We start from the raw sequence: 14,149 nt of genomic DNA, 5'->3' as shown, positions 1-14,149 counted from the left end.
CATTCCAGATGTCAACAGCTGAACTACTTCTTGTTGTACACAAGTCTGGAGAATGCAGCGATAAAGCAGCAGCTCTGACAAGCTCTGGGGGAAAGTTTCACACTAACTACTCGGAAAATGCTTTCCCTGCAATGCTGAAATGATTAAAAGTGAAGTCTTCCTTTCACTCTATAACTCAACCGCTCACGTGGATTGACTCATGCCAGACTTCAGATACTGATCTGTGGGCTTAACTGATAAATGACTCGACTTTACTTCAGCTTGGCGCTCATGACTTGAAAAACTTGAAAAAGCCTCTTTTTTTTTTTTGTTGTTGTTGCATTTGTGGTGATCCATTTTTAATGTATTGACAAGTTATGTGTTCTTAACCCTGATTGGGTGAGTTCAAGTTATGATCTCTCTCCTCCCCCCCCTTCCTCTTAGCATGTGTGTGTGTCGGGGGAGGGGGGATCAAACTAAGATACACTTGTGGAGACCTCTATTGTAAAAAGGTTCAGTGGCAGGTCTGCAGGTTTGCTGGCAGATTTTTATCAATGTGCAAGTGTCACAGCCATGAAAGAAGTCCAAAAGTTTGATGCCATCTATTAAAGACATCAAAATGAAAGTCAAATTCCAAAAACAGTGTACTTAGGGAGACTTTGTGATGTGTCATGTGTTTTCCCCTTATCGTCATGTTCTCACAGTTAAAAAAAAAAGGACAAAGGGTCAAGTGAGAAAGATGGTAAACAGATATGTGAGAGTTGGGGCTGTGATGTCAGTACTTGTTCTTACTGGTTGCCACGCAGCGTGAAATACCAGTACGATATAACATATGATATAAAACTCATATTTTCACATTCATCTGTTTTTGCTCTCACCACTTTAAATGTGGAAACTGGGCCAGCGAGTTTCATGTGAACTGCCTGGCCTGTAGCAGAGAGCGTGACTCAACTGCCCAATTCTCACTACATGGGAACCACCTCTGCTAAACACACAAAACTCTAGTGAACCTACAGAGGGAATTTACCCTCTGTAGGTTCAACAGTGTTTCAGCAGTGCATGGCACATTTAACCTTTTAATAACACACAGTTCTGTTATCTCCTTCAAACCCTTTTCCACACTACGTGCTGTTTCTGTTGTTCTTCTCCAGACTGCAGTAGTTTCTGTTTCGAACTTGGCCAATCAAATTTGGTTCTTTAGTAACGTCTGTAAGTCGATGCTCTGCGGGTTGTTTTGCACACGATGTGTTCCGCTATCGGCAAATTCTTGAAACCAAGATCTCCGATGCCATCTAGTGGTCTCTTGTCTCCTGATTGTGGTTAGATAGTAGGAGTGTGCTTGTTTACAGGCTTGCAACTCGCGTCCCGTCCCGTTAGTGTGTGGGCCACAATCACGTCATTATTCTCCTCATCAGCGTGAACTTTCTAAGTATTTGACATCTCTTTCTCTGACTCACGTTTGCTTTTGGTTTTAAACTACAGCCAGACAGGACTCTCCCCATATGAGTGAATGCTGAATTCAGTGGGTGGAAAATGCCCAGAAGCAACAGTGGGTGAGAAGGCGCAAAACTGGGAAATATCGGGCTATCAAGAAATGCGCATAATCGTATATTAGGTATTTGTGTCGAGTTAAACGTGTGGGCTTAAAGTAAAGCAGTACCCGAATAATTAAAATGAATAAACAACACAATATTTGGTCACAGGTCAAATCAAGTTTGTAGAACAGAAAAAAAAACCCTCTGCGCTGGCGTGCATCACCTTCACACTTCACAGCTCTTGCGTGAGATTTTGATCACAAGATTTTGTGTAAAGATTGTAAAGATACCCCTTCTGTAGTTTCATGCAAAAAATAAAAACAAAACAAAAAACTGTTGCTAAGAAAGACGAAATAGATTTCACACCCGATAAGTGCACAGGCACCTTTCAGGCACTGGGGTGAAAGCGCCGCTTTCAGAACAGAGACACAGGTGCGTCAGGTGAAGTAAATAACCTCGACTGGGGCTTAGATGACAAACACTCCAGGCTGATAACGCTCATGCGTAGATACCAGGGTTTAAAATGCTGCAAAAAATGTACTCTAGCAGACCTCAGTGAGTAACTATTGTAGCGGACGTGGGTTGCGTGGGAGGTAAAATCGTGCGTTCTTTGTGCAGTGATGCAACACACACTGCTTGCACTGATTCAAAAACAGCAGCAGCATCTGCTCCGGACTGATAAGATCAGCAACAGTCCCCTCCTGATGCCTTCTCATAGTTTATCTCTCGAACTGATCTTCATCGCAGTAATGACATTCGTTCACTATTACTGTACACGTATCTTCCTCCTGATTTTAATATTCTCACTTTGCTTTTCATTGTTTCCCCGCAGTGCTTCCAAATGTCACTCTTCATATGAAAATAAAAAGTAAAGAAAAACATGTCAAAGGTGTTACGCTATGGCAAACAATAATCCCCTCTAATGCAAGACTTAACATGGCTGCTGTGTTGGTTTTTTGTGTTTAATAATTTTAATGAATGACTGATTGCAGCCATGTGAATTAAGGGTTTTCCCCTGCTTTCTAATCATGCCGGGAATACAGATTTATCTCACCTTCCAGCCCTCAAAAGCTTATGGGAAATCATGAATGAATAATAATAACAGACATTCTCACGGGGGTGGAGATGAATGAATATATTGCGCACAAAAGTTTCAGTAACGCTGACTGTGCCTTGTACGTTTAATGGCAAAATAACAGAGGACAAAATAAGTTATTTACAACACGTAGTAACATGTAAACACAATCTTCTGTACAAAGAAATATACATGCAAAAGTAAAAATAAGTCATACTAAGACATTCAAGATGACATTTCTGCAGTCTTGTTTTAGGTGTATTTAAAATATGACAGTTGTGAGGTTTACATCCCGGGCGTGGGCGAACTGCCCGACCCTTCTCTGTACATCTTTACATCGTGAGCAGGCGGGTTTCCCAACAAACCGTTTCTCTTCGATCGTAACCTGACAAAGCGATGATCAGGATCGTTTCAGGGAAACCCTTATCCACATTAATAAATAAAAATGACACAAAATGAAAGACGGAGACTTTACAGACCAGAGAGACAAGTCATTAAACGCAACATGTTATCGACAGCAACTGACAACCTTCAAATAAAACGAGAAGCGACGCGAGTTTTTCATTTTTACCAACCTCTCGAACTTAATTCACCGGACTGGCACTTTAAAGAAGTTTTTAAGCAACTTTTTAACCTAAAGACGTCATCGTATTTAAATGAAAACAACTGGCAGACCTTTTTCATGGGAGATACCTGTTAATGCTAATCAGAAAAACTGTGGTTCAGGGGTTGTTATTATCTGCCAGAAGGTATAATTCTTTCATCAGTGCAGTCCATGGTGACTTTTTCACCCCAGACCTATTGCTTGGTGAAGATATAAACCAATACGGTCTAGCAACATACACTAGTATCTACCTACAAGAGCCAAACAAACTCACACGGCAAATAACTTTGTGCACTGCTTGAAAAAAAAAAACCCCAAAAGAAATAATAATAAAAAAAAAACAAGTCAATATAATTTTTTTCAGCAATAAACCACCAAACAATCTTCTTATTACAATAAGAATAAATAAAACCACAAGGAACCTTTGTAAACGCTCATATGCCTCTGCTCAGTGTGGTCTGTTATAACTCAACATGACAAGTCATTAAAAAAGCAAACAAACATATTAGCAGGAAAACAAAGCAGAGCCAACTTTGGTATTGTTACAAAAAAAACAAAAGCGAAACAAGGACGACATAAAAGCATAAGTGCCTATATTTCATAGATACACATTTTTATACATTATTTTGGAAAAAACTCTCCTTTTGTTGCAGGGTTGTTGTTGTTGTTGTTTTTTTGTTGTTGTTTTTTGCAGGATATTAATACTGAACTTAATACATAAGAGTTAACACAATACATACATCTATTGCAGTACCAGGTACGTACATGCCTTTTTAAGAATACAGCTACAACACAAGTTTTCATAAATAGTTGCATAAATGTTAAAGCTGCGACGTTGCACGTGGGAACCTAGTAGCGGTTTGATCCGTCCGTCCGCAGGGACTCACTAAAACTCAGCAGATGGAATCGTTTATGTTTGTCGAGAGATAAATCCGTCAAAATGAGAACGAAAAGCGGGAAAAACTTTATTTACATATAAGGCGGATGCAGGTAAAAATCTGAGAAGCTCTATCGGGATATTCTTTTTTGCTGAGTTGTTTTAATGCTTTGTTCAAGTTAGTTTCTCTTAGTGTCACAAACAGAAGTCATTTAACCTTTGAAACGGAAGCGGGAGAGTAAAGAAAAGCAAACTATTGCACTGAATGTAAGTTTCTGCAAAACGTGGTTTTGGTAGTTACATCTTGTTCCAGAATAAGAGGACCCTGCTGATGGGTGCCACTTCACCACGCAAATCTTACTTCCTTTTTTTTTTCTTTTCGTTTTTTACTTTTTCTACTCACCAACTACCCTTTGTTTTCCAAAAGGTTATGAATAAAGACAGTTCTCTGTTTCCTCGCTGTACATTTTGTTTCATTTACAAAAAGTAATCTCTCGTTACAAAAACATTTTCTTGTGTTCAACCGAAAGCAGCCTGAAATATTCCTATTGTACAGTATTCTTCTTTTTTTTTTCTTTGTTTAACACTGTCCAAAACGCAAGACTCGCTCACGTTGGCTTGTTGAGAAAGCTTGGTTTTCTCCCTGCTGAGTCAAGGTTTTGAAATCTCAAATGGATTCCAAGAGTTCGCTTGTTGTGCAGGCATAGTGACGGTATGCCAGGTTTAAGGAGGGGAAGGACTTTTGGGTTCGAAGGGTTTAATCGGCAGAGGTTAGTCAGTCGGCAGCAGCAGCAGCAGCAGCAGGACTTTTGTGGCTTTGTGAGGGAAAAGGGGATTGTAGCAGGCGTGTCGCTGGTGGTGCTCTCAGTAGGCTTCTAACAAGGATCAAGTGAATGAAGAGCAGTAGTGGAAGAAATTCCTTCTGGTCGTGTTTACCTGGTGACCTACTGTCAGGTCTGGCTGAGCAGGCGGCTGTGAAGGAAGGCCTTAATGGTGCCTATGGGCCGGGCATCATTCTGGTGTTTCCGTCTCTCGATGAAAGAAATGAGCCTGGATGTGTCCAGATGTGCGCCGCAATGATTCCGAGATGGTGACAGTGCTGGTGGCTGTGTGGGATTTAAGGTTGAGTCACTGCTTGATAAACTTCGAGGCTGGAGCCAGGGCTCCTCCAGGCAGGACGCAGCAGGGGGCCGTCGCTCTGGCTCACCCCGGAGCAGCAGGCAGATGAAGTCTCTGGCAGCTGGGCTCACACCCTGGAAGTAATCCTCGGGGAAGCTAAAGTCCAGGCGACAGATGTTCAGACACGTCTCCTCAAGGCTCTCGTCCAGGAATGGAGAGGCGCCGCTCAGAACCACATAGGTCACCACCCCTGTAAATCAACCAGTTGGTCAATCAACAGGTTATTTAGCCAAATTAAATTAATTAATTCAGCTCACTTTTAAATCCCCTTTAATAATCAATGTAGCTTTATATTAAACAATCATGCACAAAAGCAGCTTCTGCAGCTGCTAAAATATTATAGCACCAAGACTACAACAATAACAATCCTCTGATAGATAATTTGCCTGCTTGTTGAGGCTTTCACTGCATTATTGTAGGGTCTTTACCTTACAATACAAAAGTGCTTATAAATGGCATATAAATAAAACTGAACTGAATCATTAATTTTACACTGCACTCCCTTACGCTGTACTAATATATACATTTTTCTGATGAAACTCATCATCTACATACATAGCAGTAAAATATCACTTGAATATTATTATATTGAAGTCAGTTAATAGATTGCTGCGCGGTTGGCAAGTAGAAATTGCGACTGGGGATTTAAATCACTGATCTTTGCATCCCCAGAGAGGCTGACTGACTGCACTGCAGAGGAAACACTTGTGTTAACACACCTGGCTTAGAGATTGAGATGATAGTATCGCATGGGAGTATTTTTGTCTATTTTTGTGTCTTAGTCAAATATCAGCAAGCAGCCTTTTGCACATACTGATAAATAAGAACAAAGGAATTTGTATTTAATGCTATTACAGTGGGTTTCTGCTGCTGTGATTGTGTATTCGAGTACATAAAGGGTTCTCTAATGCAAAAATCAGCAAGATACAATTTCTCTACAGACCTAAGCTCCAGAGGTCAGACGTCAGTGAGACGGGCTGACCCAGGATCAGTTCAGGAGCAGAGAACTCTGGGCTTCCCAGAAGAGGATGGATGTAAGAGGAGGGGGGGTTCAGTTGAACAGCATCACCAAAGTCTGTCAGCTTGATCACTGGCTGGGAGGACGCATGTTCCACCACAATGTTTTCAGGCTGTGGGAGTGGGATAGGAGGATATAGGACACAATCATCAGACCTAGAGAAGCACAACAGCAGTGCAACAGCTTCCCCAAAATAAGATTTAGATTGTAATGCTTTGTTTGTTGAACTGTTTACTTTGAGGTCAAGATGTGCTATCCTCCAGCTGTGCAGGTAATGGAGAGCTTCAAGAATATCTCTGAGGTATAAAGCAACTTTCTCCTCCGTCAGGTTGCCCCAGCTCACGATGTAGTCCAGGAATCGCCCCTGGTCTGCCCTGATAACACAAACACAACATGCATTTTATTTATTTCTTTTTTTAAGAGACAAATCTAAGTATGTTTTTCAAACAGATGAGATGTCACAGTTGTTTTACTTACATCTCTAGTACCAGTACGTAGCTGCTGGCTGTCTCATACGTGTCTAGCAGCTTGACCAGATTGGGATGGTCTAGATTCTGGAGGAGTCTGATCTCCTGCAGGACCTGTTCTCGACGCAACAGCTTCTTGTTAACATGCTTTGCAGCAACTGTGCGTTTACTCCCTCTCTGGTCGCATCGCTTAGTCACCGAGAACCGACCCCTGCAAGGCAAAAATGAGTAGTTAGTAAACTGAAACTTAAGGAATAAGACATTTCATTTGTGTTTTACTTTAACTGATTTTAAAGATCCCAGGAACAGACCCTGGACTCACTTTTTAAAAATATCCTACATCAAATTTATAAACTATAACGCCCAATCATGACTGATGGACTCGGATGTATAATGTCTACTTCTTTGTTGATTATCTATATCAGCTTATCCAATGTACAACCTCATTTCCAAAAAAGCTTGTGACACTTTGTGAAAATGTATTTTCTGATTGCTTAGTAAAGTTTGAACTTGTATTTGTGAATGCAGTCACAAATTGTGTTAAATGATTTGAATATTGCTGCATTCTCTAACCAGCTACTGAGGAATAAGCAACTCATTCCTCATTTAAATACCTTCACTTGTATCATCTGTCGCTACTGCTATTACTACTACTGCTATATATATGAGTGCGGCTCCTAATTTATTAGCTTTGATGTGGTCGAGAAGCACTGCGTGACAGGAAAACACACCTTCCTAGTTCAGTAATCTCTGTGTACTGGGACTCAAAGCCATTTTTCCAGAGGAGTTCGCTGCCATCGTCAGGGGTTCCTGAGACAACACAGGAAATTCACAATGATTCAAGTATACTAATCAAAGTTAAAAATTATAAAATCAATGTTTTAAATGTTTCAAACACCTGCGTGGCATAATATCAAGAGACATACACAATGACAGGACTCTGACCTGACACTCTAAGACTGGCAGAGGAGGTGACAGCGCCTGCTATGTTTGTAGCAACACAGGTATACACGCCGCTGTCCTCTACAGACGCGTCCGTGATGCACAGGGACGCCTCTCCGGTCTCACTGCAGAAATGGAGAATGAAAGGAAACAAAGCATTAAGTGAAATTCACAAACTGATACTGTAATTTGCACACAGTTATTATGACTTCATATTATTTTTAACAACATGAATGTGTTAACTGAGTTTGTTAGCAGCACATCTGCACCTTTACGTCACAGGCTAATGTAAGATTTGGATTTTTCTAGCTAAAAATCAAAAAAAGAAATCCAAGTGAGCCCCTCCCCACACCTGTAGGTCATGATGTAATGTCCGTTGTTGCTCAGAGAGTTGTTGTCAGGGCCACGCCAAGTGATGGTTGGTCGGGGGCGACCGCAAACTTTACACCTCAGAGTAACTGCATCGCCACTCTCACATGTTGCATCACTAACTGGAATCAGGAACTCTGGGGGACCTAAAAACAACAACAACAAAAACCCAGTAAAGCTTATTGTTTATCTTTTTGAATTTTTATTCCAAATGCAAGGAAAGATTTGCTCCTTGGCTGAAGCAACAACGTGCACGTACCTTCATAGATAAAGTTGGGATTCAGAAGCTGAAATGACAATTTGAAGACATAATTAGATTTCTTGCACAAATTACAGTGGATGTGGGGTGGGGGGGGGGTGGGGGGGGGGGGGGTGGGGTGGGAGTCGGTGGGGCACTTTTCTACCTTGACAGAGACTTTGTTGGCCAGGCTGTCCTGAGACTTTCGGTAGCCGTTCTCAATTTTCCTGCCCTCCTTGTCTCTTTTCTCAGACTTCCGGCGAATGCGCAGTGCTGTGTGCCACGATAATGACTTTCTAAACAAACGCAAAAACAAAAATGGAGAAGTTTCAGGTTTCACGTTTGCATAATCGTAATCACTATGACTGTCGTGTTTTCTGTGGCAACCTAAAAAGGAAGAAAGGCTGCTTGTGCTTACTTTATGGTGCCTTCGGAGAGCTCGGGTGTGACTGAGGATGAAGTGTGTCCTAACACGTAGCCAGGGATCCAGCCCTCAGCCGCAGGGCAGTGCTCATTGGCTGCCCGGTACACCAGGAACATGTTCTGCTGGTTGCTTGCTAGCATTTGGACCACCTCACCCTGCACCACACTGATCTCATCCTCCTTCACTGCCACATAATCCTGAGTCACCAGCATGGTGGACACGCTGCTGCTGCTACTACTGCTTTCACTCTGTCAGGAGGAGAACACATTAAATCATGAGTTACTGCACACATTAACACACATGAAAATACATAAATGCACATATGTCTAAAAGGGAAATGTTACTTCACACCAATCAAATGGATAGTTTGATTGCAGGGAACATATATAAAAATGAAATTGAGAATATGTTGAACGCATGCAGTGCAAAATGCTTTTTTTTTCTTCTTCTTTTTTTGAAAAAGCACTTGTTTGTATTTCGAGCAACGGGCTGACAAGTTAGACTGAGAAGTTACAAAAGCACAGAGCTTATGATCCCCCCGGGCAGGGATGATGAAATGAGGAACTTTATGTTTTCAAAGACAAAGACAAGTTTTCAAGAAGAGGTGCTGAAGACACTTTGAAACAAACAGGGCAGGTTGTGGAAATTAAAAAAAGCAGTTTGTGCAAACAAGCTTTTAGCCTTTGTGAGGTGAGAAACCATCTCACCAGATAAAAAGCCATTTCAAAAAGAAATTCTGTTGGTACTGTCAAACAAACAAGGCAGGTTGCGGAAAACAAAACGCTGTTTGTGCAATCGTAAGGTTAATCTCTGTGAAGTGAGAAACCATCTTACCAGAAAAGAAGCGGCTTTTTTGAAATGTGCTAATGTTTTCAAAAAACAAAGAAAAAAAACCCGTCCCATAGCTTTTGAAAGGAGATTGAAAGTTATCACCTAACGGAAAAAAGAGATAACATGTTTTTGAAATGGCACTTGTTAATGTTTAGTAGCTACAGTTGGAAAGCAAATGCGTACTGAAGCTCAGAGAGAGTCTTGAAAAGCAGATACAAGTTTCTCTGTGACTCAGATCCACACTGTTAGTAGTTTCCGGAAAGGCAAAAATTCTCCCTCACACACACTGTCGGTGAAGTTAGTGCACTCAGATAGGTGTTATTCTTCAGTCATTCAAGTGTTTCAGCAGCAGTAGTAGTTGTTGAATTTAAAAGCCATTCTCAGAGCCAGCGGCAGGTTGACTGACTGGCAGACAGGCAGCCACTAAGGGTGAGGTTAGTGACTAGTAAGTACTCTAGGCCTCGCTGAAGCCTGGGCCTCGACTTGGCATCTTACCCCGTTGCTCTGGGTGGAGTGTATGGACTGCTCGCTGGTGGAGGAGCAGGTGCTCATGCGATCTATGTCCTTACTGTGGCTGGAGTGGCGGTGATGAGAGGGAGTCCCGTGACTTCCTCTGCCCAGAGAGTCGCCTCCACTGCCACCATTGTCACTGGGGTAGGAGAAGGAACCTGGCCTGCTGGCAGGAGAGGGAGGCAGTGCGGGGACTATGGCCCAGAAAGCGTTGCCTTTATGAGCTGGGCTGGTGGGGACAAACGCTTCCTTTCCTCCTCCTCCTCCGGGAGTTTGAGGTAATATCAGAGGTGAAACTGTCCCAACTCGAGGGCTTTTGAGGTGAAAATTCAGAGGAGCTACTGGCATCTGTGGTCTGCCGGCCATTTGATGCTTCGGCATTTCCTCTGAGCCTCCGAGAACCTGTCTGACACTGCTGTCCGTACTACCTGATGGCCTGTTACTGTTATTACTGTTACTTCCATGAGGACTATCCAGCATCCTCATCTTAGGGACCTCTGAGGCTAACAGCTCTCCATTAGCTGTGTTGCCTGAACGGGGGTTAGAGGAGAGGGACTGAAGCGGCTGTGGGTGGCAGAGTGACCACATACCTGCTGATCTGTCGGGACCCTCAGGGCCCGGGGGGTGATGGTGGTGAACAGGCTGGGGGAGGCGTGAGGACGGCTGGGGGATGCGAGATGGTCGGGAGCGCGGGCCGCACAGGGAGGAGGCGCTACCCCCTGATCCTCCAGAGCTGCCTTCGCCGCCACCTCCTCCCCCCATATTGCAGGTACTGTTGGAGCTGCTGCCTCCTGGTAGACCTGCATTACTGCTGCTGCTAGGTGGACCGCTTGGCCCGCCACCTCCCACATGGTTCCTCTGATACTCTATAGGTGACGTCAAAGCTGTGGGAGCAGACAAGAGTTAGTTTTTTTTTAACAACTTAATAGCCCTCTTAAACTAAAAGGACCAAGAGTGTCAAAATGTTTTATGTAAAAATGTAATTTTGTGTGTTACAGTATTCACAACAATTTCTTACCATTGAGGAAATTTCTCTGATTCTCCAGGATCTGGCTGACCTGATAGATCCAGACTTGACTGACTCCAGGACTTGGTGAATGGAAAGTGTACCTCTCCAGGTTGCCACTAGATGACCTGGAGGTCAGTGTGAACTTGCAGGGGTCATCAGCATTTTCTTCTAGACCCAACCAGCTCACCTGAAGTTATGTGGCAGGCAAGGGTAAAGAGACAAAGATAAGAAAAAATAGATATGAAATAAAATAGAGCAGGTTTAGCTTCATGATCAAGAGGTACAATCCAAAGTAAGTCCACAGTTGGTCTCAAAGCTATTTACGTGAGCTGTATTCACCTTAATGCTGTTCTTGAAGAGGTAGCCAGGAGTTGAGAAGCCCTTCTTTTTGTCCAGGGGTTCACTGAAGATAACTATCTGCTCAAACAGAAACACTCTCCTCTCTTTCATCCTGGATAGGAGCCCTCCGTCCTGGTCTGAAACCATGAAAGTGTCTTGGAGAAGCAATCTGCCCTGAGCCACAATTTTACCCTGAGAAACAAACAGGCAATCCAAATAAAGTTCTAGATGGTGAAGGAGTTTTCTTAAATAGTTTTATAAGTTATTAGAAAAAAATGAAAACACACAAAATCTGACAACAAACTAGAGCTGCAAAAACAAGCGCACACTGACACCTAGTGGCAGTTGTCTGAAACAAGACCAAAATGTGAAGCATTTACTCTATTGTATTATTTATTTTGGAAACATTCACATGCTATCAGAGGTACCAAAGGGAGACTTACATCAAAGCCTTGAAGGCGCCCAACATTCATCATGTCATTGCAGCGTTTGGGGACCACGCACATCACTTCTACAGCTTTCTGTGGAAGAACACGAGAGAAAAAAAAGTTAAAAACGACTTGCATATTAGACAAAGTGACTAAGAATATAAATCTAGTTATGATACTTTCACAGCATTCATTGGAAAACACAACAGATTATTATTGCTTCATTAGTTTTGTGCTGAAGCCTGGGCTTTTTCTCAATTGTACCTCCAGCTCTGTGGCATCAACTCCAGCTTTCTTAGAAATTTTAAGAAGATCCTGTAAAGAAATTAACAGAGGTAAGGGGAGAAATTCAGACTGTGTTGATCATAATTTATGTTGTACAGAAAAAGATTTACCTTCAGTAGCAGTTGGTACTTCATTATGCGCTGGACAGGTTTGATGAGTAAGTCAGTGAGCTGCAGTCTGTGTCCCAGTCGCTGCTTCAGGTCCTGAAGAAAAATAAAAATCGATCATGTCCGGGGCCTGACTCATGACACGGACAATACAAAACAGATAGCATGCTGTGGCTATGAGGTGCAAACTGATTAAACAATCTTACCTCAAAGTACGTATCAATATACTCTGACACGATGTGCTCAGACTTAGGCTTGTTTTGGCAGTACACAATATACATGTGCAGTCTCCGTTCCTATATTTGGAACAAAAACAGAAAAGAATATTACAGATAAGAACGTGTAATACCCTCTAACAAAATCATGCTGCAAAATTAGTGCATTTCTTACTTGTTTGACAAATAAAGGTGCCAGCCGGTCAGGATCCTCCAAACACTTTTCAAGTTCTCCCAGGAAAAAACTGTGAATGGATACAGACATGTGATTTAACCTGCCAAGAAACAGCACGTTGACATTTTCTTTGTATAATGCTGCATATGCCCTGAAACAGGGGCAGGTACTACAGCTGAAGGATTCTGCCAGCGTACTCTTTGTGCCAGTCATAGATCTGATGGATGTTTCCAAAGACAATCTTGTCTTTTCCTTTCATGTCATCTGGAACTCCTTCCTCTTTCATTCTGCTCATGTAGCCCTGAAAGAAAGAGCCACCCAAAGTGTAAGAAGCAAACACTGACCAACAACTATGTCCAAAAATTTATTTATCCAGATTGTTTTCTTTTCTTACCTCCACCACTGATCCCAGGTCTCTGACATAGTCTCTCTCAGTCTCCACCAGCTCCAGAAGTACATAACTGAGAGAAAGAAAACACAGAAATTGACAAATGCAACGCTCAGCTGTGGATGAATATCAGAAATGCTCCATATAAGCACACGAATGAGGACAAACATCATTTACTGTCTGGGTTCAAACAGCTTTTGTTTATAAAAACACCAACAGGACATATAACTCACTGTCTTCTCTTGAGGAAGCCAGATTTGCGCTCATCCACCTCGTCGATGGGTGAGGAGGAGGAGAGGAGGGAGTTGTCGGAGGGATTGAGAGAGGGAGAGCTGCTGTCACCTTGCTCCACCAACAGAGAACTGGGACGGTCTTCCAGTGACTGAATTAAAGAATTAAGAAATTAAGAGGCAGAAAAATATGTCCCACTTACTAATCTTTATCGAAATGAAGCATAATATACGTGGAGGCCGGTCTGCATGAGTATACTGGGGATAATCGCCAGAGTGCAGTGCCCATTTGTTGGAACAGAGGACAGCTGGGATAGTTAGTCACAGTTTTGAGAGATGACTTGCTGGCAATGATGCCATTCTCTGTCACTAACACCAGAAAGAAAGCGCGCTTGTATCTAAAATCTATTAAAATTGTTCTGTGTGCAAGTGGGCCTCATTTGCAAGTATTTGTGAGTGTTTATGAAATCCATCTCACCATCTTGCTCTTCACCAGTTCTTCGATGGCACTGACCAGTTCAGCCGCACTGGGTGTCTCTGAGCTACTGGGACGGCCAGACAGCCGAGATGCAGACTGAAAGAGAGAGAAGAAATGGAAGGAATAAAGAAAACTAACGGTTAATCTTCAAGACACTGTGAATGGAGAACTTTTAGGTGTTGCATGCATACAGGAGTCATACATTCTTAGAGACTTGAGCTCACCATTGTCGTGATTTGGACCTCGATATTCCACATGTCCAAATAAAGACTTGGTTTGTGTGATCTCCCTAATAAAAGGGTTAATTGGGAGCCAACTTGGAGCCAATCACAGACTATATTCTTGGGAAAACAGGGGTTACGAGGTGGGTTTAGGTCGGGGGAAACTGTGATTGGAATGCTCTTCAAGCACACGCGCCATAATTGGTCAAAAAAATACTTCATTGGT

The 14,149-nt window shown here is 42.5% G+C and overlaps 1 protein-coding gene across 4 annotated transcripts in view; it reads right to left on the bottom strand.

Moving 5' to 3' along the window:
* Positions 1–2,665: 2,665 nt before the first annotated feature.
* triob (trio Rho guanine nucleotide exchange factor b) overlaps positions 2,666–14,149 on the bottom strand; it is a 108,871-nt gene continuing 97,387 nt past the window's right edge. For 3 of the 4 annotated variants that reach the window (XM_087848026.1, XM_087848027.1, XM_087848029.1), the window contains 21 exons: positions 13,703–13,798; positions 13,228–13,376; positions 13,001–13,067; positions 12,804–12,907; positions 12,607–12,676; positions 12,423–12,512; positions 12,220–12,312; positions 12,089–12,139; positions 11,840–11,917; positions 11,397–11,588; positions 11,067–11,244; positions 10,034–10,932; positions 8,702–8,955; positions 8,305–8,579; positions 8,029–8,191; positions 7,680–7,801; positions 7,466–7,544; positions 6,745–6,945; positions 6,503–6,641; positions 6,193–6,379; positions 2,666–5,439 (listed from right to left, as the gene is read on the bottom strand). In XM_087848026.1, the coding sequence (XP_087704152.1) occupies positions 5,021–5,439; positions 6,193–6,379; positions 6,503–6,641; positions 6,745–6,945; positions 7,466–7,544; positions 7,680–7,801; positions 8,029–8,191; positions 8,305–8,579; positions 8,702–8,955; positions 10,034–10,932; positions 11,067–11,244; positions 11,397–11,588; positions 11,840–11,917; positions 12,089–12,139; positions 12,220–12,312; positions 12,423–12,512; positions 12,607–12,676; positions 12,804–12,907; positions 13,001–13,067; positions 13,228–13,376; positions 13,703–13,798 (3,906 nt within the window). In that variant the 3' untranslated portion in view covers positions 2,666–5,020. The remainder of the gene's footprint in view (positions 5,440–6,192; positions 6,380–6,502; positions 6,642–6,744; positions 6,946–7,465; positions 7,545–7,679; positions 7,802–8,028; positions 8,192–8,304; positions 8,580–8,701; positions 8,956–10,033; positions 10,933–11,066; positions 11,245–11,396; positions 11,589–11,839; positions 11,918–12,088; positions 12,140–12,219; positions 12,313–12,422; positions 12,513–12,606; positions 12,677–12,803; positions 12,908–13,000; positions 13,068–13,227; positions 13,377–13,702; positions 13,799–14,149) is intronic. The other variant, XM_087848028.1, reaches the window with a different exon arrangement.

This window comes from Neolamprologus brichardi, chromosome 11, assembly GCF_056152115.1.
Source record: "Neolamprologus brichardi isolate AB-2024 chromosome 11, ASM5615211v1, whole genome shotgun sequence".
NCBI lineage: Eukaryota > Metazoa > Chordata > Actinopteri > Cichliformes > Cichlidae > Neolamprologus > Neolamprologus brichardi.
Note: the sequence above shows the minus strand (reverse complement) of the source record. Positions and strands in the feature narration are given on the sequence as shown.